Source organism: Taeniopygia guttata, chromosome 20 (assembly GCF_048771995.1).
Source record: "Taeniopygia guttata chromosome 20, bTaeGut7.mat, whole genome shotgun sequence".
Lineage (NCBI taxonomy): Eukaryota > Metazoa > Chordata > Aves > Passeriformes > Estrildidae > Taeniopygia > Taeniopygia guttata.
This window is the reverse complement of record NC_133045.1, coordinates 3,101,907-3,126,257: the sequence shown is the minus strand read 5'-3', so window position 1 is coordinate 3,126,257 and position 24,351 is coordinate 3,101,907. Positions and strand designations below refer to the sequence as shown.

The following is a 24,351-nucleotide window of genomic DNA, read 5'->3' as shown; positions in this document are numbered from 1 at the left end:
TGTCTGTCTTGCGGCCAATGGGGGCCGAGCGAGGCGTCCCGCCCAGCCGCTCCGTGAGGGCGGCGGGCGCCGCTCCCAGCCCGGCCCGGCGCAGCCCGGTCGTGGCTCGGGGGTCGTGGCCGCCGCGGCCGTGCCGGAAGCCCGAACAGGGCAGGGGCGGCCACCGGGCGGTCCCTGCCCGGTCTGTCGCAGTGCCTCGCCCCGAGTTGAACACGACCCCCCTGCCCCGGGGCCTCCCCCGCCTCTCCCGCGCCGTGGGCCCTTAGCGGGCGGAGGGCGCCCCCTGGCGGCGCCGCTGCCGCCGCCGCTCCAAGATGGCGCAGGCGATCTTCGAGGCTCTGGAAGGTAACGGGGCCAGACCGGGGCCGCGCCGGGACCTCCCGGGCCGCGGTGACCGCCGGGGTGCGCGACCCTGGCTCCTCCGCGTTCCCCTTGTCCAGCGCCGCCGCCGCAAGGGGCGCGGGGCCGCGGCGGGGCCGCCCCCGGAGGCCCGGCCCGGCGCGGCGTGCGGCGCTCCCGGTACCCCGGGCTGTCTCCCGCGCTGCTCCTCCGCCGCCCGCACCGCAGGCGCGGCTGCAGCCCCCGCCGGCAGCCCCAGCCCGCGCTCCCTGCGGCGCCGCTGTCACCTCCGGTCCCCCGGCCTGTGCCACCTCCTGCCCCTGCGCCGCGGCATCCCCGCACCGCCCAGCGCAGTGCCCTGTGCACCGGGCAGCCCTCGTTAACCGTGGGCTACGGTGCGCTGCATCCCTGCCCGGTGCCAGTGCCCGACGGCCCACGGCATCCCATACCTTCCCTGCCCTGTGCCTGCTGTTCTGGGGCACTTGATCCCTACCCTGTCCCTGTGCCTCCTACTCCTGGACACTCCATTCCCATCCTGCTCCTGGACAATCCATCCCCATCCTGCTCCTGGACACTCCATTCCCCATCCTGCTCCTGGACACTCCATCCCCATCCTGCTCCTGGACACTCCATCCCCATCCTGCTCCTGGACACTCCATCCCCATCCTGCTCCTGGACACTCCATCCCCATCCTGCTCCTCGACACTCCATCCCCATCCTGTCCCTGCTGCTCCTGGACACTCCATCCCCATCCTGCCCCTGCTGCTCCTGGACACTCCATCCCCATCCTGCTCCTGGACACTCCATCCCCATCCTGTCCCTGTTGCTCCAGGCCCTCTCACCCCCTCCCTGCTCCTGTGCCTATCGGGGCATTCCCATCACCGCTGTCTCTGTGTCCAGGAAACAGCAGCACCAATGCCCAGGACACTCCCACCACTCCTGCATGCTGCGGTCCCCCCTCCTCTCCATGCCCAGGGCTCACACTGCCCGTCCCGCTGCTGTGCCATGCCCTGTGCCAGCCCCAGGGGTAGTGCCTGGCTGGGTGCTGGCCCCTGCATGTGTATTCTGAGGGTGACTGTGCTGTTTGGCACAGCCCTGCAGTGCCTGTTGTGTGGGTACACAAGTTGTGCTCAAATGGATCTCACTTTAGTGCTGGGGCGCTGTTACAGCCAGGTGCCATCCGAGGATGACATGCCGAGATGTGGCAGTCTGACACAGGGCTAGGGGTCAGCCTCTTTGGAGAGAAACTGTTCATGGGCATTGATTTCCTAAATTGGATTACAGATGTATTGTCCTTTACATGACACCGCTGCCTGGAACGTGTGACATTGGCATCGTTGCCTGTGCTTTTGAGTATCACCTGTGACCACAGCAGCAGAGAGAGGAGCAGAGAATAAATCTTTTCCTCTATTTTGTCAGGTGACTTGGTGCATTTGCCAGCACCCCGTGTAGAATCAGGTCCCTATTTCCTCTTGCAATCAGCTCCTCATTGTGTTAGTTTCCCTGCAGCATTCAGGACAGCAAAGCTTTTTAGCAAATTGAAAAAGGAGGAGGGGGGTGGGTTTAAGCCCGCAGCAATTGGCAGCTTTTAGTGCCGGAGCTTGTTTGTTTTGTCTTGTTGATTGGATTACAAGTCGATGGTGACTTGGCATTCTTAGAGCAGCCTGGTCTCAGGGTGCTGCAGGGCACAGGTGCATCTTCACCTGTCACTAAAGCACCTGCTGCTCCTGTCAGAAAAAAAGGCTTTATCAGGAGAGCAAATTAGCACCTGGGTGATGTGGACAGTCTTGCTTTATCTCCAGCTAGGAGAAGTTTGAAAGGGAAGGAAAAAAGCAGAGATCAGTAATCCTGTGCTTTTATCTTGGCTTCCCCAAATCGCTTTGGTTTTGTCAGGCTCTGGGCACCTCAGCTGCCGCAGCTGCCAGGAGAGAATGGGCTGGGTTTTTAAGTTCCATGGCTGAAGAGCATCCTGCAGGCTGGTGCTGGCTGTAGGCAGGGCAGGATTGATCCAGAGCTTTCTCCTGGAGTCTGTGGATGGCTGTGGCTGGCATCCTTGTAACCAAGTAACTGCCAGCTTGCCTTCATGGGTTGCTAGCCAGGTCCTCAGGGGTTTCCCTCTGGGAAGTGTGGTGGTGTGCAGTTCCTCAGTGAAGTGCAGGGGAATTCCAAATACACATTTCTGTTGTCCTGGGCCATTTTTCTCTATCAGGAGGCTGAGTGCAGCACTGACAATGTTGCTGCATCATTGTGTTCATATCTTGGCCTCTCCTGAAGCTTCTTCCTCCTCGTGGGATCAAGGCAATTGTTTGGCTTTTTTCCTTGGAAGATCTGACTCTGTGCCAGAAGGAAACCCAAGCTGCCCAGTGCCAGCCATATCAAGAGTGGCACTGTTTGTGCAGTTGCAATTATCCCCATGCCATACTTCACCTGAATTTTTGATCCTTCTTTTCCTCCCAGCTTATTTTTGCTGGAGAAGCGCTGCTCCGTGGCACTCTGTGCTTTGGCTGTGCCATCAGAAGCTGCAGTGTCCCCTTGCCGTTGAGCAGGGGCTCTCTGTGCAGGGGGAGGTGTATTTCAGAGCAGGCTTTGGCTGGAGTGAGGAGATCCTCCCAGCACTGTTCTGCCGGCAGGGCTGAGCTGCAGGGCTGGCTCCAGCCCTCCCTGCAAGGCAAGGCTTGCTGAACTGGACTTGCAGCTTTGCTGTGCCTCTGTGATCTGTGTGAAAGGCTTCCCATAGGCATGGTGGGAATGTGATGGGAGTGTGTGATGTAGTGGGATCTGCTGCCTTCCAGCAGCTGCTTGTGCCCTTGGAGGATGCTCTGCTCTCTCCCAGGGACACGAGCAGGGGTTGCAGCACCTCCTCAGTGACAGGATGGAAAAGGTGTTCAAAGAATCTTAATGTGACGTACTTCACACTGGGAATGTGTGAGAAATGAGTACTTAGGGTATCTTTAAAAGGCTGGAGATCATATGGGTATTCCCCATCAAGAAGGTAACGTTCCAGTTGTTCAGGAGAAATTTGGAGAGGAATTTGGGGTGGTGGATGCTCCCGCTGTGCTAGTCCCTTATGCTGTGATCTGCTATGGTGCCTCACTGTCTTCCTGCTGCTGTCTGCTGAGCAACCTCCCTCATCTCAGCACAGTCCTCACCTCACTGCTTAGGAGTGGTCAGACCGATTGATTTTCCTTTCCTGTGGCACATAATTCTGAGTTCAGAGCTTTGCAGTTTTGTTTTGCAAAGATCTGGAAATGAAAAACGACCTAAGAACCCCCCAGCTTTCTTCTCTCCCTTAATCCACAAGATACAACATACAACCTTGCTGTGCCATTTGCTTCCTTTGTGAGTTCTGTGTCATAAAAGAGTGATAAGAAGGAGTGGTGCATGAAAATCACCCATTTTTGCTCTTTTTCTCCCAAAATCAGGTTGTCCTTTGTGTCTCTACATTCAGCTTCTAAATAGAGTGTGTCATGTTTAATTCACAGTCCCGTACTGCTGGCCAGGTTGTCTCCCTGGATGAGCAGTCCCCATCTTCTGTATTTGTCTGGAATATTTTAAAACATTTTAGCTGTATTGTAAAATGCTTGTACCAAAGCAAGTAAGTTGACTGAGGGTGTGTGTGCTGGCCTTGGAACAGGGAGCATTTGTGACGCTGCTGGAGGAGCTGCTGCACACAAGGATTTTGCTGCTTTGAGCTCGGTGTCTGAGCTGCATCCCTGGGCAGTTCTACCCAGGCTTCTGCTTTTCTTGCCCTTCTTCCCTTCTCTTTTTGCACCAAAGGAGTTCTGAAGGCAGGTGGGAGTGCTGCTCTTGTGTGGTAGTTGGTGCTGTGGAGTAGAGGGCGAGAAGGTGAGAGTGGCTCAGGGAGGAGAGAGCAGCAGCTGGAGAGTGTTTCAGGAGTGAGCTCCCAGTGCCCAAACACCCTTGTCTGGCTGGGTTCAGTTCACCATCCATGCTTGTGTCTCCTTTCAGGGATGGATAACCAGACAGTGCTGGCGGTACAGTCCTTACTGGATGGACAAGGAGGTGTCACGGATCCGTCTGCTCCCAATGTCAACTCCTCGGCCGCCATCCAGCCCATGGGTGAGTCCTGGTGGCACTGGGACAAGGACAGGGCAGGGGGCTGCACAGCTCCTCTGCAGCACGTGCAGCTGGGTGTGTGGGGTACTGCTATGAGTGTTGTGAGCCCTCAGCAGGACCACACAGAGCAGGAGGAAGGGACAAGTGCCCAAGCAAGCAGTGATGTTTTTGGAGACAGTCTTGACAACAGACTTGACCATGAGCTTCCAATAAATACACAGAGGGAGAGAGAAGCTACTGTCCCCACATCTAGTGCCTATTACTGTTCATGTGTTTGTTTAATATCCATTCCTTCTCCTCTAGAGATGCTCAAGTGCTCCAGTCCTGGAACATCTCTGTGTGAATGAATGTAGGAACTGGTCATTTATGTGCATGTGGACCCTCATGGTGCCGGACTAGAATTTGCTGGGTGGATGGGGAGTTATCCCCCAGGAGTTACAGTGTGTGTCCTCAGAAATGGTCAACTTCAGGCTGTGACTCAGACAGGGGAACAGCCTTGTGAGTCTGCCTGGATGGAGTTCAAATAGTGTGTGGTTTGCTAACGCTGCAGATTTCAGCTGGGACATGTAACTGGGTTGTCTTCTTTCTGCTTCTAACGTCAGGCATAGGTGCCAAAAACGAGCAGTGTTGTGGAGGGGTGTTAGGACACAAGCTGACAGTGACTCTGTGCCTTTTTCCAAGGTACTTCTTGTGCTTTCTGCAACCTGAGTAATAAAATCTGCCTCAGCAGATTTTTGCTTTGACTAAAAGCAGAGGGTGCTACAGGAGCAAGGTTGGTTGTTCCTGTATTTTGGGATGAGAAGACAGATAGTGGGATTAGTGTGTCCCAGGGAGGCAGTGGGGTTTGTGTATGGGAGCAGGGCTAAGATGGGCTCTGTTACATCCCTTGCTTTTAGAGAGAGCTTGGGCTTGGGGAGGAGGGACAGCTTGGCCCTTGCAGCTGCTCTCTGCTGACAAGGATGTCCTGGAGGTGCTGAGATCCAAAGGTGCCTGTTACCCTACACTGTGGTTGCTGGGTAGAGCACTGTGGAATGCAGGAGAAGGCCTGAAGCTCTGCTGTTCTTCATTGCAGATGACGAAGACGTGTTCCTGTGTGGGAAGTGTAAGAAGCAATTCAACTCCCTGCCTGCCTTCATGACCCACAAGAGAGAGCAGTGCCAGGGCAGTGGCCCGTCCCTCTCCTCAGTATCTCTGGCCACCAACAGCGTGTACACCCCGTCCATCACCTCGGTGCAGCAGGCTCCCAGTGCTGGCCGGCAGGTACCGTGCTGCAGGCACAGGCTCTGCTGCTGGGATTTGGGGCTGGGGGTCATCAGGGTGATGGTTTTAGATCCAGTGGTGCCTCATGACTGAGCTCTTTTCTAGGAGGCTCAGCTGTTGTCCCTTTGTTGGCTTTTCTCCTCCTGGTTGAAGTGGGGCCCTCTGCAGTGACGTATCCTCCAGCAGGAGTGTCTGACAGCCTTTTTTCAGGACAGGACAAAAGGGGTTTCATGTTCTGTCTGTGCTGCAGCCACACCTTGGCTCTGCTGAACAGCCCCAGTGTCAGAACCTGGCCACAAGCCTGGCTGCACTCTTGCAGTGCTCAGGGGACTGTGGCTCTTGCTGTCCCCCTGGTCTGGCTTGTGGGCAGGAGTGGAGCAGCTTCATCCCTGCATCCCTTCTCTCTCACTCTTGCAAATAAGCCCACATAATGTGGTGTGATGACTGCTGGGGGAATATCCCCTCTGGAGTAATTCTCCTTCCCTAGAGAATCCTCCAGTGGGAGTCCCTGGTGCATGACATGTAATGTGCCTACAGTTGTGGCTTCCAAAGTACTTTCAAACCACCTGCTTTTTGCAAGTTAATGTAGTCCCAGTGGATGGTGCTTCTTCCCAGGGCTGCAAACACGGGTTATTTACTGCCAAAACATTCAACAGCCTCTCTCCCCTGCTATAACCTGAGTCCAGTCTGAAGGGATGAGCCTGACATTCACTGCCTGAGCCAGAGCAGCCTCTGAGTTTTCCACCTTCCCTTGTTTGGGCAAGCACCCAGGAGAGGCCTGAACTTGTCCATGACCAGTTTGTCCTGCAGATCTTGTTTAATAACCCCTGATTTGACTTGCAGCCAATGGCCACTTTTTGAGCCACTGTGATATTTTTTTCCTCCTTTCTGAAGAACATTTGTGGAGCTGAGAACTCCCATGGACTCAGCAGGAAGCTGCAGATAATTACTGTGTCTCACTGCTGACCAGAGGCTGTGAAAGCAGAGACCCTGAGGCTGAGGAAAAATCAGTGTCATTGTTTTTTGGGTATTGTTTTGTCCTGTTGCTGGTTAACAGTGTATCTTTCTTTCAGCAAATCTCTACGTACATCACAGTTCCCCCATCCCCTTTGATTCAGACCCTGGTGCAGGGGAACATCTTGGTCAGTGACGAGGTGCTGATGTCAGCCATGTCTGCTTTCACCTCCTTGGACCAGCCCATGCCAGCGGTGCAGCCCCCAGTGCAGGTAAGGGGCACATGTGGATCCAGGAGTCACGGGTAAAGCTCACCCAATTCCAGCCCCTTGGCCATGGGAGTAACACCTTCCACTAGCCCAGGTTGCTCCAAGCCCTGTCCAGCCTGGCCTTGAACACTTCTACACTGCTGAGGATGCCTCCCAGGACATGCTTGGCTTTCAGGGCTGCCAGTGCCCACAGCTGGGTCATGCTGGGCACCTTCATTCCCAAGTCCTTCCCCTTGGGGCTGCCCTCAATCCATCCACTGCCCTCTCTGTGCTTGGGATTGGCCTGACCCAGCTGCAGCACTTTGTATTTGGTCTTGTTGAACTCCTCAGGTTTCCACAGACACACCTCTCCGGGCTGTCCACACCGCTCTGGGTGCCCACTCCTTCCCTGCACTGTTTTCACTACACCACACAGCTTGGTGTTACCCACAAACCTTTTTGTTGCTGGATGCTCAGATGTTTGTAATGTGGTCTCTCCAGCTTGTTTTTGAGCTCCCATATCATGATTGGCTTCCAGGGCCCTTGTCAGCTTAGTCCATGGATTCCTCTCCTCCTGGGAGCATTGTTTGGGTTCTCCCCAGGCTGGCTGGGCTGTACACGCTCTCCATGCTCTGAAAATATTCCTTGTAACCAGAAGGATTAAAAGCTTTAAAAACAAAGCAATAAAAGCAGTGGGGCTTGAGGGCTTGGGTTTGGAGGAGGCAATGTGCGGCGGGTCATGCCAGGCAGCCAGCACAGTGTGCTCCGACCGGCAGCTGGAGGTGCTGTGTTGTGCCAAGGCATTCCTGCAGGCGAACCGGGATGGGGAACGCGTGTGAGGGAGCAACCCCTCCAGCTCCTGGCTGCTGCATTTCCAACGTGTCGTGTGTCTCTCTGGTTGCAGAGCAGCATGAGTATGCACGCTGGGGCTGGCTACATGTCCCAGCCCCCTCCGCCTCCGCCGCCCCCGCCGCCGCCCCCGCCGCAGCCTCCGCCTCCCCCGCCCAGCCTGGCGGCTCCCGGGCAGCCCGGCAGCGGCGTGGTGGAGGTGTACAGTGCCCCTGCTCCCATGGCAGCTCCCAGCACCGTGGAGATCCAGACCCTGGGCATGCAGCCCTACCCGCCCATGGAGGTAAGGCCAGGGCTGCTCCTAAGGATGTGTCCTCAGAGGCACAGGATAGATTGGGTTGGAAGAGACTGTAAAGCTCATCCCCTGCCTTGGGATGGACACCTCCCACTGGACCAGATTGCTCCAAGCACCGTCCAATCTGGCCTTGAGGAGTGTGGAATTACAGTGTGGGAAGATGGGCTAGGTTACTTGACAACAATTATTTTTTCTGTGAGAAGGCAGCAAAGAGAAGGAGATCAGTAAGATCATGAGGATTTTGAGAACAGGAGAAACAGCTAAGAGAGACAGAGGACTGACACAGGCTTAGGAGACCTGAACCTTTGTTTCTGGCCGAGGGATTCCTCCCAGAATATGCTGGGAGTGAGAGGAAGTAGAGGTGAGTGGCTCACCTTCTGTAGCACAGAGCATCACACTACACACTTCAGGCTTATGTGGAGAGAAAAATCCAGTCTAAATCTCAATGAGCTTGTCAAGGTGGCTTTTGCTAAAGAGTGGCATAGGCAAGGTGTGGATTTACTGGTGGATCAGCTGTTTGCAGTCTCTACATTTGCACTGCCCTTCATAACAGGAGCTGCTGGGTGTGGCTGAGGTTTGGCATCCTTAGCTGCGTAACTGGAATCTGATCTGGAAGTGCCAGTGGGCAGGAATGGATGGGGCTGTTGGATAAATAGTGGTCTGTGTTAATTTATCAGGGTGGGCAGCAGAAATGCCTTTAGACTATCACCCCGGACTGATCACTCTGTCTCTTAAGTGTTCTTTCCTAATCTTGATGCTGACATAAAGAGCTGTGCTTTGGCACCTGGAGCTTCCTTGTGCTTTCCTTCCCTTCTGCAGTCCTGCCAGGACAGGCAGCAGGACCTGGAGATCCCTGTGAGCCCACAGGGTCAGCAGTGATCCTTCTGGTAACCTGCCCCAGAGGGATAAGAAATTTTTCCAGGCATGAGATGTAGATGGGGGACAAGACAGCTCCCTCAGAGTGTTTCTTTGCTGCCCTGTTCCTGCTGTAATAACTTCTGCATGCTTTTTGATGTTCAGCAGGAGAGTTTCACACTGTGCAGGGTGCCAGTTTTGGTTAGAGAGACATTGTTGGACTGGTGAACCAGAAATTTGATTTGATCCAGTTTGGCAGAAGAAAAGTCAACCCAACTGCAGCCTGATGTGGGTGGAGATGGAAGATAGGGCATGGTATAATTCTCTGTAGCAAACCTGTTCCACTGATGAACTGCCCTCTCACAGGTACCGAGCCAGTGTGTGGAAAGCCCCGTGTACCCCTCTCCCCCTGTGTACAGCCCTGGGAAGCAGGGGTTCAAGGCTAAGAGCCCCAGTGCTCCCAGCCCCCTGAGCAGTGCAGGAGGAGGCTCTGTGGTTGGCTTTGATTCTCCTGCTGCTGCCAAAACTCGCCGCTGCAAGAACGAGAGCGGGCTGCAGGAAGGTGAGTCCCTTCCAGCACCTGCTCTGTGGGTCAGAGGGCTTGTCCTGAGTGGGCTGCAGGAAGGTGAGTCCCTTCCAGCACCTGCTCTGTGGGTCAGAGGGCTTGTCCCAGCTGGGCTGCTGAGCCATGGGCTCCCTGAGGGGTGGCACTGGCTGTGCAGCTCTGGAGGGGGAACACGATGGCCTTGCATGAAGCTGGTGGATGACCTGGGGGGTTCACAGCAGAGACAGAGCTGAGGCCTTTCCTCTCACTCATGCTATGTCTTTTCCCAATGCCCAAAGCATCTTTAAGGTTGGTGCTTTGTAGCTGGAAAGGTCCCTGGAAGGCAGTGGTTGCCTAGGGGGAATGCCCTGCTCCACCAGACTGCACTGCTCAGGATTTGTAGAGTTGTGTCAGGCTGTGTTAATAAATGTTTGTGCCCATAACCACTCCCTAGTCTGGCCAGGCAGATCTTATCTTTCTATAAGCTCTTTATTCTTGGTCCTGAGCTGTCATGTCTTGGGGTGAGGGCCCTGTGACACTGTGGGGACAGGGCTGTGCCATGTGATCTCATTCTTGTGTGTGCTCTTCCTTTCAGGCAAACCCAAGTCCCCCAAGCTGAAATGCACATACTGTGACAAGGCCTTTACCAAGAACTTTGACCTGCAGCAGCACATCAGGAGGTAACAGTGCCCTACCCTGCACACAGCGCAGTGACTGGGCTGGAGCAGGGCACAGCTCTGCTGAGGGAGTCTGTGCAGTCCAGTTTATGTCCCAGAATCTGTGCTGCAGTGGGAGGGTTTCATTCTTCTCACCCTAGGATACCTTTTCCCCAGTAACTGGAGTGAGGGCTGTATCATGGATGGAATTTTCATGCTGATTTTGTGCTGGGACTGGAGGCTCACTTTCCTTGCTGATGAGACCTTGACAGCCAAGCCTCTTGTCACCTGATCACTGGAGTAGCAGCATTCCCACTGCTTGCCTCTGCCCTTCCCCTTCCTCTCCCTCCCTAGCAAGCTGCAGCCTTCCTGTTTGCTGCTGTTAGCAAAGTGTAAGCCCAGCTCAGTGTCTATACAGGGAGCTCTAACCAGAGAGCTTTTCCCTAGCAGGAGGAAGCTGAAATCTGCAGTTTTTTCCCCTTAGTGGAGCCAGCTGGACTCAGAACAGGTGGGAAGGAACAATGGTGGTTTTTGCACCTGGACTCTTCACTTCTCTTGAAGCAGAAGGGCAGAGTAGAAAGATCTTTTTGCTATGGACAAAGGAGAACACATTCAGGCAGATCCAGCTAGAAGAGATATGTGCAGGAGAGAGAAGGGTGACAGAGAAGGAAAGGCTTGTACCCTTGAAAAAGTGATGAGGTCCCCAAGGTCTGTGCAGGGACCCGGACAGTGAATGCCCCGATGTTGCTGCAGAGCTGTTTTCCTCTCCTGCTTCTTCCTTTGATCCCCTGTCATTCCCAGACCACAAATGTTTTGTCTGTGCACCAGCCTTGTTTTCCCAGGCCTCTCACAATCCACCTCCTCTGGTGTTTTGGGTCTCACAGCCCTTGTTCGGTGTGTCCAGGTGTGATCTGCCCAACTGAGTGCCCAGCACTGTCCTTGTTCCACCAAGGCCCTGCCTGGGGGCTGCTTCCTGTCTCCTCCAGCTGCTGACCTGGTGCCTTCATTCAGTCACACAGGTGAGAAGCCCTTCCAGTGCATCGTGTGTGGCCGAGCCTTTGCCCAGAAGTCCAACGTGAAGAAGCACATGCAGACCCATAAAGTGTGGCCCCCAGGGCTGGGCTGCACCATCTCCCGCAACTCCATCACTGTGCAGGTTATGGCCCTGAACCCCAGCCAGCCTGAGGACGAGGAGAACACAGGTGTGGTGCCTGGGGATGGTGTGTGTGGTGTGAGGAGGCTGCAGGTCTCTGCACCTCCACACAGAGAGGGAGGGGAGCTGTATGTGCTGTCTGCATTCCTTGACAGTGTTTAGCATCTCACACCAAGAGTGGCATTTGCTCAGTTCGAGCTGGAAGCTGCATAATTTCATACTCCTATGGTAGATTCAGGTGCTGCTGGAGACAGTGGCTCCAAACTCTGTCCCAGCATGTGCATAAACAGAGCCAGGTGTCTTCCCCTTCCCACTCCCTGGCAGTGCACAAGCCACACCTGACAGCTCTGGCCTAGGGAACAGCTGCTGGTTTAGGATAGCCCAGTGCTCTGGCTTTGCACTGTGCAGGTCATGCCCAGGCTGGATCTGCCTGCAGTGGCCACCTGTAAATACTTGAGGCAGAGAAAAGCTCCTTGTTGGTGTCTGGATGCCCTTTCTGCTGATGGCCTCAGACCTGGTAGGGGAGGGAATGCAGTGGCAATGTCGTGTCTAGGACATCTGGAGCTGCTCTTTGTATGCATCATGGACTGTGAACCACTGGCTGGATCTTACCTCCTGTCCCCTGCCAGTGGTGGGAGTAAATCTGGCTCTGGTTCCCTGGTGGAGGCCTGTTCTCTGACTGCTCCACAGAGCACAGTTTTATCCCTGGAAAAAGAGAATGGGCTGGGGAGGGGAAGATGGAGTAGTCAGAGCCCTTAATAATCTGTCAACAAATTTTTAACAGCCTTGTTAATGAGATTCATCTGATCTAAAGATGCTGTCTTTGAAAGGGAGCGAGAGCCTGGCCTGGCGTGTCCTGGCAGCGTGGTGCTTGCAGAGCAGCTTTCAGAGCTGTCTGTGTGACAGCTGGGGTCAGGCTGTGACTCTCCCTCTCTCCAGGCCTGCCGCAGCCCTCCAGGAACGCGGTGCCCCCACCCCAGGAGCTGAGCGCCTTGGAGGAGAGCGAGGCCGCCAAGCTGGAGGCCAAGCAGGTTGTCCTGATCGACAGCTCCTACCAGTGCCAGTTCTGCCCCAGCAAGTTCAACACCTACTTCCAGCTCAAATCACACATGACACAGCACAAGAATGAGCAGGTAGGTGATGTTTCCCCCTCTCTCAGCCCCTAAATTATCAGGCTAGCCCAGAGATCCGAGACCTTGAGGGGAGGAACATCAGGAGATGGGCAAAGATTTCTAAAAGAGGCTCTTACCCCGATGTGGTTTTCCAGCTCTTTTTTTCTATGATATCCAGGGGAAAGAGCGGGGCAAAGAGAGCAAACAGGAAATGTTAGGGGTTTGTCTGGGCTTTGGACAGGGAGGGCTTCTCTGGCTCTCCACCAACCCTGTTGCGGCTGGAAGGAGGGGTCCAGGTTTATCTGATCAGAGTCACAGGGGTCCCGGAGAAAGGGGAAACATGGCCTGAGTGCACTGTAACAGGTAGGGACAGAGGGTGCCTGTGTGGGTGGAAGTATTGGCATTGGCTCCATATAATGCACCTGTTATCGGGCTCTGACCTGAGCCTTTTGGTCAGTAGAGCTGCCGGTTCTTCACGTGCAGCTCAGCTCTCAGGGTTGTGGCTGTGTGGTCTGGATGGCTTTGAAAATGCCTTTGAAAACTGAGTGAGAAATTAAACCAAGCAGATTTGGGTGGCTAGAGAGGAAGCAAAGAAGTTAATTGTGTCCAGTTCTGGGCTGTTCACTTCCAGAAAGGCATGGAGGTGCTGAAGCCTGTCCACAGAAGGGCAGCAGAGCTGGAAAAGGGGTCTAGAGAGTAAGGCAGAGGAGGAGGGGCTGAGGGAGCTGGGGAAGGGGCTCAGCCTGGAGAAAAGGACCTTCTGATTCTCCACAACTCCCTGACAGGAGGGTGCAGCCAGGGGCGAGTCAGGCTTTGTTTCCCACGAGCGACAGGACAAGGGGAAACAGCTTCAAGCTGTGCCAGGGAAGGTTGGACATCAGGAGGAATTGCTTTACTGAGAGGGCTGTCAGGCATTGGACTGGGCTGTCCAGGGAAGTGGTGCAGTCATCCTCCCTGGAAGTGTTCAGTCACTGACTTCACTTGGCACTTGGTGCTGTGGTTTAGTTAACAAGGTGCTGTTCTGTCAGAGATTTGACTTGCTGACCTTGGAGGTCTTTTCCAACATTTATGATTCTGTGAAGTCCAAAATTTTCAGTTAAGTGGGTCCTGGGACAATCACAAACACTGGGTGTTGTGGTCCTACCCACTCGAGTGGTTTCAGGCCCTCACATCAGCACTCCTTTGTCCCACCTTGCTTTCTCAGGGCTGTGCCCTGACAGTCTGTGCTTCTGTCCAGAAAGGAAGGCACTTTTGCGTGTTGGCAGAGAGCTTTTCCTGCTTGTTTCCATGGTGAGCCTCTCCAGTTGCTCTCCCTTCCCCCAGGTGTACAAATGTGTGGTGAAGACCTGCGCCCAGACCTTCCAGAAGCTGGAGTCCTTCCTTGAGCACATCAAGAGCCACCAGGAGGAGCTCAGTTACCGCTGCCACCTGTGCAGCAAGGACTTCTCCTCGCTGTACGAGCTGGGCGTGCACCAGTACTCGCACAGCCTGCTGCCCCAGCACAGCCCCAAGAAGGACATGGCCGTGTACAAGTACAGTACAATCGCTGCTCACAAGGCTTGTAGGAGTGAGTGGGTGCAGAGCATGCTTGGTGGGATCTTAGAGGGGACAGGGGGCCCTGTGTCCAGTGGCTGTGGTGCTTTTGGACACCCAGGTGGCACATGGGGGGGTTCCCTTCACCAGACTGCAAAGGCCAAGCACTTGGAATGCAGGGAGTCTCTTTGAATGACAGTGAAAAGCTGGGATTGGTTATGTGGGAAGATCCCGTCACTGTGATTCCTCTTACCACCAGTCAAGAGTGAGATGGTGTCCTGGGGTGACTTCATGGTGCTGAATTGTATCCCCATTCATCTGTTTAGCCCAGAAATAAGTTTTGCACCTTTAAAACTGGTTCTGAGAGCCAAGGAGTGGGGAGAGAAGTAGTGCACAGTTTGTTTTCAGAAGCTGCACTCAGTCCTGCACAATCCTTCTCCTGGGCTGTGTTGTGTGTGAGAGAGAGCTCTCCTTTGCTTTTAGTTAGTTTTTGCTATCTGAGGCAGTGAAGTTCCCAGGGAACCAGGACCCTAAACCAGGACAAATATGCACAGCTGAACCTGCCCTGGGCTGAGTCAGAGAGCCAGGGAGGCCCTTCCCAGCCTGTTTTCTATGATTCTTCACCTGCAATAGAGGGATTGTGGGTGTAGAAGCTGTGCCCAGAAAAAAGTTTCCTATCCCTTTGCTGCAAAAGGGTCTGTTCCTTGGAAAGCTTTTCTGCTAGTGTCGAGGGAAAGTGTGAGGAGTTCCACAAAGAGCTCCACGGAGCTTTTGGAATGCCCATAGAAGTGTTCAGGGAGAGCAGGAAGCCCAGGAGATACTGGAGTCACTTAGGAGCTTAATGGAATAAATATCTGCTAATTCTTGCCTAGACCGTGGTTTTTAGTTATCCTTGTACTACAGAGCTTTGTTCTACAGCTTAGTAGTGGGGATCCCTGAGAGCAGAGCCCTGCTTGAGCTTGAGGAGGTTTTAGTCTGACCAAGGGAGAAGGGGTTTCACAGCGGGAACAGGGTGTGAGTGCCTCTGTCCTCACTGCTGACGGTGCCTGTCCCCAGTGCCTGCTGTCAGTCAGCTTTGGCAGAGCTCTCTGGCAGAAACACTGCCAGGATGTGTGACCCCTGCCATGCTGAGTCCCCACTCTCAGCTCCTTCTCTGGAGGCTGATGTCTTCAAGCAGTGAAGATGGAAGGAGGTATTTGGAGTAAAGTGAAGTCCTTACCTAAGGCTTGTCTCCATAAGGAAGCAATGTAGAATATGTGCTCAAGTCCAGGTGCTCCCATGGTAGCCTCTGGCAAGTGCACTAGTATTTAAAGGCTTCTCCACCCAGTTTTCCAGCATCTTCCTCTCTGAAGGATGCTAAGTATGAGTGTGAACTGGCATGTGGGTTGCTGAGGTTTTTGAACACCTGAATGGTTATTTTCTGTATCAGTCCTGTCAAAGATCACCCTGGAAGGTGGCTGGGCTAGGCAAGTGTGCCTCGGGTGTGGGGTTTGCTGCAGTAGCCTTGCTCACAGGCTCTGTCCTTTCTCTCCACATCCAGGTGCGTGAAGTGTGTCAATAAATACTCCACCCCAGAAGCCCTGGAGCACCATCTGCAGACAGCAACACACAACTTCCCCTGCCCTCACTGCCAGAAGGTGAGTGCTGACCACGGCCTGAGCCAGGCCTGGACACCTGGCAAGGGCTCTGAGGGGGACAGGAGCCCTCGGCTCCATGAGTAGGAGCCTTGGATAACAGATTATGAGGAAGCAGAAAGTGAAGTTAACTCTGTGGGGAAGGCAGGAATTGCTGGGGATGCTTGCCCAGCCTGTCCTGCTGCTGGCTTTGGTGGGAGACTGGGCATCCTTCTGAGATGCTGGTCTTCAGCACTGTGGTGTTACACAATTGGCAGCAAGGTTTCAGCTTATGTGTTTCTTAAGAACGTTTTGGCACTTTTTCTATTTTGAATTTTTGTTGGCTTGTTTGTAAAGCTCTGTCTGTGCTTCTTTTATAAAATCCTGAAGGTTTTCACAGTGCATCCTTCCTGGGAAAGCAGTGACTGAGCTTCTTGCTCAGGTTGCCCAGAAAAGCTGTGGCTGCCCCATCCCTGCAAGTGTCCAAGGCCAGGTTGGACAGGGCTTGGAGCAGCCTGGGACAGTGGCAGATGTCATGGCTCACAGCAGAGGTGTTGGGACTAGTTGATCTTTAAGGTCCCTTCCAACCCAAACCATTCCATGATTCTTAAGTTTCCTGTCCTGGCTACACCCCCTGTGCCAGCTCTGTGCTGTCCCTTGCGTGGTGCCAGCTCTGAGCTGTGTGTCTGTGGTACAGGTGTTCCCCTGTGAGCCATGTGTTTGTGTGCTGCAGGTGTTCCCCTCTGAGCTGTTTGTGTGTTGCAGGTGTGTGTTTGTGTGTTGCAGGTGTGTGTTTGTCTGCTGCAGGTGTTCCCCTCTGAGCTCTGTGTTTGTGTGTTGCAGGTGTGTGTGTGCTGCAGGTGTGCCCTCAGCTGTGTGTGTGTGTGTTGCAGGTGTGTGTTTGTGGCACGTGTCCCTTCAGCTGTGTGTGTGTGCTGCAGGTGTCCCTTCAGCTGTGTGTGTGTGTGTTGCAGGTGTGTGTTTGTGGCACGTGTCCCTTCAGCTGTGTGTGTGTGCTGCAGGTGTCCCTTCAGCTGTGTGTGTGTGTGTTGCAGGTGTGTGTTTGTGGCACGTGTCCCTTCAGCTGTGTGTGTGTGCTGCAGGTGTCCCTTCAGCTGTGTGTTTGCTGCAGGTGTCCCTTCAGCTGTGTGTTTGTGTGTTGCAGGTGTGTGTTTGCTGCACGTGTCCCCTCAGCTCTGTGTGTGTGTGTGTGTGTTGCAGGTGTGTGTTTGTTGCACGTGTCCCTTCAGCTGTGTGTTTGTTTGCTGCAGGTGTGTGTTTGCTGCAGGTGTGCCCTCAGCTGTGTGTGTGTTGCAGGTGTGTGTTTGTTGCACGTGTCCCTTCAGCTGTGTGTTTGTGTGTTGCAGGTGTGTGTTTGCTGCAGGTGTGCCCTCAGCTGTGTGTGTGTGTTGCAGGTGTGTGTGTGCTGCAGGTGTCCCTTCAGCTGTGTGTTTGTGTGCTGCAGGTGTGTGTTTGCTGCAGGTGTGCCCTCAGCTCTGTGTGTGTGTGTTGCACGTGTCCCTTCAGCTGTGTGTGTGTGTGCTGCAGGTGTGTGTGTGTTGCAGGTGTGCCCTCAGCTGTGTGTGTTGCAGGTGTGTGTGTGCTGCAGGTGTGTGTTTGCTGCAGGTGTGCCCTCAGCTGTGTGTGTTGCAGGTGTGTGTGTGCTGCACGTGTCCCTTCAGCTGTGTGTTTGTGTGCTGCAGGTGTTCCCCTGTGAGCGGTACCTGCGCCGCCACATCCCCACGCACGGCGGGGGCAGCAAGTTCAAGTGCCAGATCTGCAAGAAGTTCTTCCGGCGGGAGCACTACCTCAAGCTGCACGCCCACATCCACTCGGGTACGGCCCCCTGCTCCCAGTGCTCCTCCCTCTGTGCCACAGCCCCGGCTACCCTGGGAGCAGGAATGACAGAGTTATTGCAGTAACGTGGTTTCACATCGATGGGTTTGGTTCAGCCTCGTGCCCAGCACTGCACTCGTTAGAAATGGGAGACACAGGTGGCTTCCCCACTTGCTGTGGTGGCTGAGCCAAGGAATTTGGCCCTGGAGAGCAGGAGCAGTGTGCAGCATGGCTTGTGCCTATCCATTTATTATTTTATTGAGCAGTGGCTGAGGGAGTGAGGGGTTTGTTTGGCCTGGAGAAAAGGATGTTCAGGGGAGACCTTATCCCTGTCTACAACTCCCTGGCAGGAGGCTGTAGCCAGGTAGGGGTCAGTCTCTTCTCCCAGGCAACCAGCAACAGGACAAGACGGTAAAAAAAGCCAGGGAATCTCAGAAAAACGGAAAGCTGGACAAGACAAACGCAGATCTGAACCAATGTGGTTAATCAAACGTTCTCCGTTTGTTCGAGATAAGATGGTAGTTTATATAAGCTTCTACATAGTTTACAAAAACAAAGACACTCTGATTGGTAGGCTAACATTGTTTACCTTTTCCTTAAAACGGCCTACACCTTACACTATAAAACCTGTACTAATTCACACCCAGACAGCCCAGTGGTCCCCATCACACCTTAAGACTATTTCTATCTGCGCCACAAGCTCTGAATTTCTAACTGCGTCAGAGGCTTGAAGGCCTACAAGGCCCAAATCTGGGGCCTAGGCTGGAGTAGCTCAAATCTCATAACTCATGTCCTCTTTCTCTCAAAAATGCTGCAACAGGTAAACACAGCGTAAAGCTGTGCCAGCTTGACCAGGGGACGTTTAGGCTGGACATCAGGAAGATTTCACAGAAAAGGTGATTGGGCACTGGAATGGGCTGCTCAGGGAAGTGGTGGAGTCACCATCCCTGGTGGTGTTTGAGAAAACCCTGGATGTGGCACTCGGTGCCATGGTCTAGTTGACAAGGTGGTGTCAGATTATCCGTTGGACTTGATGATTTCAAAGTCTTTTCTAACCAAATTCTGTGTGATTTATCCATAGGGCAGGGAAGTTTACAGTGTGGCACAGCTGGCCTGGTGGCCTGTCCCTGGCCAGAGCAGCCTGTGTGGCTGGAGTGTCCCTGAGCCCTGCTCTCTCTCCCCAGGTGAGAAGCCCTTCAAGTGCTCGGTGTGTGACGCAGCGTTCAATCGCAAAGACAAGCTCAAGCGCCACATGCTCATCCACGAGCCCTTCAAGAAATACAAATGTCCCTTCTCGTATGTAGTGTGTCTGCATGTGACAACATATCTGAACGGGGTTGGGATGGGGGCAATGTGTCCTGCAGCTGTCCTAGGGGACACTGTGGCACCTACCAGGCTGCCTGGGGAGGTTGGAATACTGTGTGCTGTTGAACTGGGAACCCAAGAGTCCCAGTTCTTTATTACTGACTTGCTGTAGGGCCACATTTCATTGCTTCATCAGCCCTGTAAAATAACTCCTGCTTTCATGGGGGGCTTGGGGGAGCACTAGAGAGAGAAGGAGCATTATTTGATCACAGAAGTTCTCTGGATGGTGGCTCTCACTCACTGCTATGTCTCCAAAAGCATGTGACAACACAGGACCTAATGTACAAGCCAGAGGAGCCAAGTTTTGGAAGGTTCCAAATCCATGACAGCCATGGATTTCTGAGGTAGCCTAGGCTGACTGGCTTATCCTTGCTCCAAGCAACTTCATACCTCCTTCCAAAATGCTTTGTCTCTAGCTGGGATCTTGAACCTGCTGCACTTCAGAGCATTCATAGTGAGACATAGACCTTGTGTAGTTTGGGAAAGCCACATGTCCCTGTGGCAGCCTGTTTAGTCCTTGCCCCTCCCCAGAAAGGCTGAAATAGTGGAATTCCTGCTGAGGCTGCACCAAGAGAAACATCTAGGTGCTGCTAAGGAGAAGGGTCATGCATGTCTTTATTATCTGGGATCTGTCTATGCATTGTTCCTCAGCTGGTTCCCACATCTCACCAGCACTTGTTGTTGTTGCAGAAGCCACACAGGCTGCAATAAAGAGTTCAACAGGCCTGACAAGCTGAAGGCTCACATCCTGTCCCATTCAGGTGAGTGGTTGGGAATGCAGTCACTGGGATTCCCTGTGGTGCTGTAGGAACATGTGACAGAAGGACTAAGCCTGAGAAATAAGAATAATTTACTAGCTTTAGATTTTTTCTCTCTGTTTTCCTGCCTGCCTGTTGAAGTGAGTGTCTATTCAGGATTATGTCTAAATTTTGGGTGGTTTCTAAAACAATATAATCTGTAGGCAAGGCTTACAGATGAGACTCAGGAACTGAGCTGGATTATTTGGTCTGTTTGCTATCAAGTGAATATCTAGAGTTCTCTGTCCACTCCTCCTCAGTCTCATCTCACATACAAAATAAGATTTCATGGGATTTGGTTCCCTTCTTGTGTCCTAAAAATGATGCTCCCAATTCTAATAAAGACAAATAATTTATTCCCATTATTTATTCCCATGCCCCAGGGTGAACAATCAGACTTTGATCTCTTGGGATAAAACTGGATATCTTTCCTTTGCCCAAAGCTCTGCAGAGTGGGATGAGATGGGATGGGCTGATAGTGCAGTCATGGGTTCTTTCATACTCTACATTTCACATATTTTGGAGGGGGGGGGAAAAAGTGAAAATTTCTTTATTTACTAAATACACTTGAAAAAAACAATACTTCAAGATTGTTCTGCATTTTCATCACAATTAACCTGACCTGTTTTTCTGGTGACATTTTAATGCTCTTACTTAAGGCAAGAATATTTATTTGCAGTCTGCAGCTTCTTCCTGAGGGAGAGTGAAAGGACAGGCACTGATCTCTGTGACAGTGACAGGACCCAGGGAATGGCTGGAGCTGTGCCAGGGAGGCTCAGGCTGGAGATCAGGGAAAGGAGATGAGGGCAAGGCTCTTCCCCAGAGGTGCTGGCACTGCCCAGGCTCCCCAGGGGATGGGCACATCCCCAAACCTGCCAGAGCTCCAGGAGCGTTGGGACAGCGCTGCCAGGGGTGCCCAGGGTGGGGCTGGGCTGGGGGATCCTCTGGGTCCTTCCCAGCTCAGGACATTTTATGACTTTGCAGAGTCCTAAGTGGTTATGGTTAAACACAGACACTGAAGCTGTAGGCACCCAGCCTTTACTGTTTGTGGCACAATGTCGCCTCCCTTTGAGCAGGGAGCACGTCCTGTTTTCCCTGGGGGCTGGCTGGGTCTCACTCCCCTCCCTCTGTGTGCAGGGATGAAGATCCACAAGTGCCAGTACTGTAACAAGTCCTTCAGCCGCCGCGCCCACATGGTGGAGCACCAGCGCTCGCACACCGGCAACTACAAATACCGCTGCCCCACGTGCAGCAAGGGCTTCACCCGCCACAAGTACCTGCGGGAGCACAAGTGCCGCCTGGGCTCGCCCAAGGACAAGGAGCTGCAGCTCAGGAAGGCGCAGAAGAAGCGGGTGACGCGGGGGCGCAAGGCCGGGCTGGCACTGCCCGTGGGGCTGCCGGAGCTCAAGGACGGCTCTGCCGGGGACAGCTCCCCCGAGGGGGGCCCCAACAAAGAGCCCTTCCAGGAGTCGGACGCCGTCCTGTCCATCGTGGTTGGCGGGTCAGGAGCTGCAGAGCCAGAGCTGGTCCCTGGGCAGCCCAACAGCATGGCCTCCAACCTGGCCCTGGCGGAGCTGCAGACGGCCTCGGACGGGCCCTGCGCCATGCTGGCTGTCCCTGTGTACATCCAGACCTCCGAGTGACAACGCCCGGAGCCACCGTGTGGCTGGGGGCTGCTGCTGCCACTGCCCGACTTGGTGCTCAAATTTGTCCCTGTGGAAAAGACCAAAGCTCTTCTGGGGAGGTAGATGGATATGGGAGGGAACGGCTTCCATCTCCACTGGTTCTTCCCATCCTTGGGCAGAGGACTGCTTGGAGGCCACTGATGCCTACAAGGCACTGAAGAGGGTGGCTCCGTTATTTCTTGTCCCTCTGTACCACAGGTCAGCTTAGGGCAAGGAAGACAAAGATCCCTGAATCAGGGAAGAAGAAGGACCAGGCAAACTTGCAACAAACAGAGCTGCTGAAATCAGGTGGCTTTGCAAATCACAGCCTGTCCCATCTGTGGTTTTTCTGGCCTATAAACTGTATTGCCCAGTATTTGGGTGGCCCTTCTGAGAGCAAACATCCTTCCTAGTGGAAGCAAGTTCATCCTGAGATCCTTTGGGAACACTGTTCAGAAATACCCTGATAGACTTCTGTCTGTTATCTTCTCTCTGTCTCAGTAGAAGGATCACCGTGTCTGTACTACACGTTATAAACACCCTGGACCTCACGTGTGGACTCAGTGTGTGGGGGGGGACTCTTCTGTCTGGGTGCTGTTCTCTCCACAGTGTTTGTTCATGGTTTTTCCCCAGATCTAGGGATTTCTGAGTGCCTTTGACATCAATGAGTCAATCCCTGGGAACAGTTAGATGGGACCTCAGTGTTCAGCGAGGGCACAGGGGCTGGGTGAGCTGACCTGGCCAGGATCACACAGCAAACCTGTGATGCATCCAGGAGCCAGTGTTCCAGTGCCAGCTCTGGGCCAGGTGCTGCAGAGAAGCTCTGGCAGCTGCTTCCCAGCCTCTACATTCTCTCAGCTCAGTTCTTCTCAGCAGTTTCAGTGGGGAGTTGGTGTGGTTGAGCAGCAAGGAAGTCTGGTGTGACTGGGACATTTGTTGTCCCAGTGTCCTGCCAGGCTCCTCCCTGTACTGCCCTCAGCCTCTGCTTTTGCACTCTCACAGGGTGCACTGGCTTTAGGGGAAGGATCTGCACCCAGACCTGCACATTCCTGCTGCCTTCTGGCATGTGTGTCCCCATGCTCTGCTCCTCCACGCTCTCTCCCTGCTCCAAGGGTAGGGCAAGGCTGAGCTTTCCCAGGTGAGTTTGTGTGATGAGCTGCTGAGGTGTCTGTGGCTGCAAAGTGCTGCATTCCCAGCCTGTTTATCCAGAGCTGTGCAGGGTTCAGTCGGTCCTGGGTATGGAAATTCTGGCTGTGTCTGGGACTCTGTGGCTCTTCTGTCCACTGCAGCAGTCAACCCAGCTTTACTGGTCTGACTGGTCTGATCCAACCCATTTTTTGACCTCAAGGTGTTCTCGTCTCCTTTAATTGTTAAAATGGTAAAACCAGCAGCTTGCAGAGGGTTGTACACTGACTGCTCTGTGTAATGGTGGCTTACACTGTCACTCCTGGGACACTGTCACACTGTTCCAGTCTGCATGGGGCTGCCACCCGTTCACTTTGCTCACTCACTTCCTAACTGACTTGTTACTAACTTCACTTTTTGGATGATGTTTGTGCACCTCCAGCTATTGGTGGGTGGGAAGAAATGGAGCTCAGGGCTTCCAGGGGAGGCTGGGAGAAGGGGTTGTGGAGGATTTACATGAGGTTAAGGAGAAGTCTTGCCCCTGCCTCATAGAAGGAGGTGGAGAGGGTGGAGCCAGGCTCCAGAGGTGCACAGGGATGGGAAGAGAGGTGACAGGGACATGTTGAAATGTGGCAACTTCCAGTACTTAAAGGGGCTTATGAGAAAGCTGGAGAGGGACTTTCCACAAGGGCCTGGGGGGGAATGACCTCAAGCTGATGGGAGATTTAAATGTGATATTAGGAAGGAATTCTTCCCTGTGAGGGTGGGCAGGCCCTGGCACAGGTGGCCAGAGCAGCTGTGGCTGCCCCTGGATCCCTGGAAGTGTCCAAGGCCAGGCTGGACAGGGCTTGGAGCACCCTGGGATAGTGGAAGGTGTCCCTGCCATGGCAGGAGAAAAAATGAGATGATTTTTGGAGTCCCTTCCAACCCAAACCACTCTTTGATTCCATGGTCTGACTCTGTATAAGGAAGGAGGCTGCAGAGAGATCCTGAGACCTCATTGCCAATTTGCCTGAGCATCCTGCCCTGGGTGGGTGTACTTGGCATGAGCTGACTGGGCTGGGGACATCCAGGTGGTCCTTCCTCCTTAGGTGTGCCTGTGCTTCTGTGGAAGCTCCTTTGCTTTGAAGGGCAGTTTATTTACCCACAGTGCTTGTTTTACTCTGCTCTCCCAGAAGGGGAGCAGGATCAGGAAATAGTTGGCTAAATATACTTTTCCTATTTCCCTCCCCTCTGTCCCACACTGTTGGTGTCATTATGTGGTCTGTGCAGTCAGATCTATTTTGGGGTGGTGATGTGTGGCTGCAGCTCCTTCAGCTCAGAAGCCCTGTCTGGAGACTGAGCCTGCCCTTCCCAAATCCTGCTGTCCCCCAGCTCAGTGGGATGCTGGAACACAGCTGGCTCCACTGGGAATGGGAGCAGAGCCCCCCAGCTGCTGAAATCAGCAGCAGGTTGGGGACTTCCCTGACACAACTGTGGGACACGAGGGCTCAGAGATGCCACCCTAGATGCTTGATAGGTGTTTGCATATGGGCTGGTGTTGAACCAGAACAACTTTTATCCTGAGCAAAATGATTGTCCTCTTGGATTAACCTTGGAGTGATTGTCCTCCCGGCCCTGCTCTTGTCCAGCTGCCTCAGTTTCTGCAAACTCAGTTGTCCACAAGCTCTTCCATTTGCTGCAGGGAAGATTTCTGCCCGAATTCCCTCTGTTTCTGCTCCCTGGCCAAGCCCTGCCCACTGGCTGGGGTGGATCAGAGGTGCTCAGGGCGCTGCTTTTCTCCCTGTGTCCTGGGCACTGCTGGTTTCTTTACAAACCCAGCTCCAGAAGCATCTTGGCATTTTCTGGAAGTTCCCAGGAGAACCCCAGAGCCAGAGCCGTGCCTGGGGAGAACTGCACCAGAGCAAAGGTGTGAGGTGCACAGTGGCAGCAGGCACTTGGGTGGGAGGAAGCCAAGGGCACGTCAAGACCTCCCTCCCCTGTTCTCCTGTGCTGTCAGCTGGGGCTCTCCTGCCCTGGCAGTTTCCATCAGCCTCAGAGATATTTTCTATTTGCCTTTCCCACCCAGCTGCAGTG

At 53.8% G+C, this 24,351-nt stretch overlaps 1 protein-coding gene across 1 annotated transcript; it reads left to right on the top strand.

Annotated features, from left to right (window-relative positions):
- Positions 1-45: 45 nt before the first annotated feature.
- On the top strand, positions 46-21,701 carry ZNF341 (zinc finger protein 341). Its single transcript, XM_030288856.4, has 15 exons — positions 46-345; positions 4,309-4,419; positions 5,489-5,676; positions 6,750-6,902; positions 7,783-8,010; positions 9,244-9,439; positions 10,017-10,101; positions 11,089-11,279; positions 12,170-12,363; positions 13,666-13,874; positions 15,416-15,512; positions 17,192-17,324; positions 18,509-18,620; positions 19,380-19,450; positions 20,624-21,701. The coding sequence occupies exons 1-15, from the start codon at positions 315-317 to the stop codon at positions 21,127-21,129; spliced, it is 2,505 nt and encodes an 834-aa protein (XP_030144716.4). The 5' UTR covers positions 46-314; the 3' UTR covers positions 21,130-21,701.
- The last annotated feature ends 2,650 nt before the right edge of the window (positions 21,702-24,351 follow it).

Coding starts and splice junctions, on each gene's coding strand:
- ZNF341 (XM_030288856.4), top strand. CDS start 315: ATGGCGCAGGCGATCTTCGAGGCTCTGGAAG. Junction 11,280..12,169: donor TGAGGACGAGGAGAACACAG/GTGTGGTGCCTG, acceptor CCCTCTCTCCAG/GCCTGCCGCAGCCCTCCAGG. Junction 15,513..17,191: donor CCTGCCCTCACTGCCAGAAG/GTGAGTGCTGAC, acceptor TGTGTGCTGCAG/GTGTTCCCCTGTGAGCGGTA.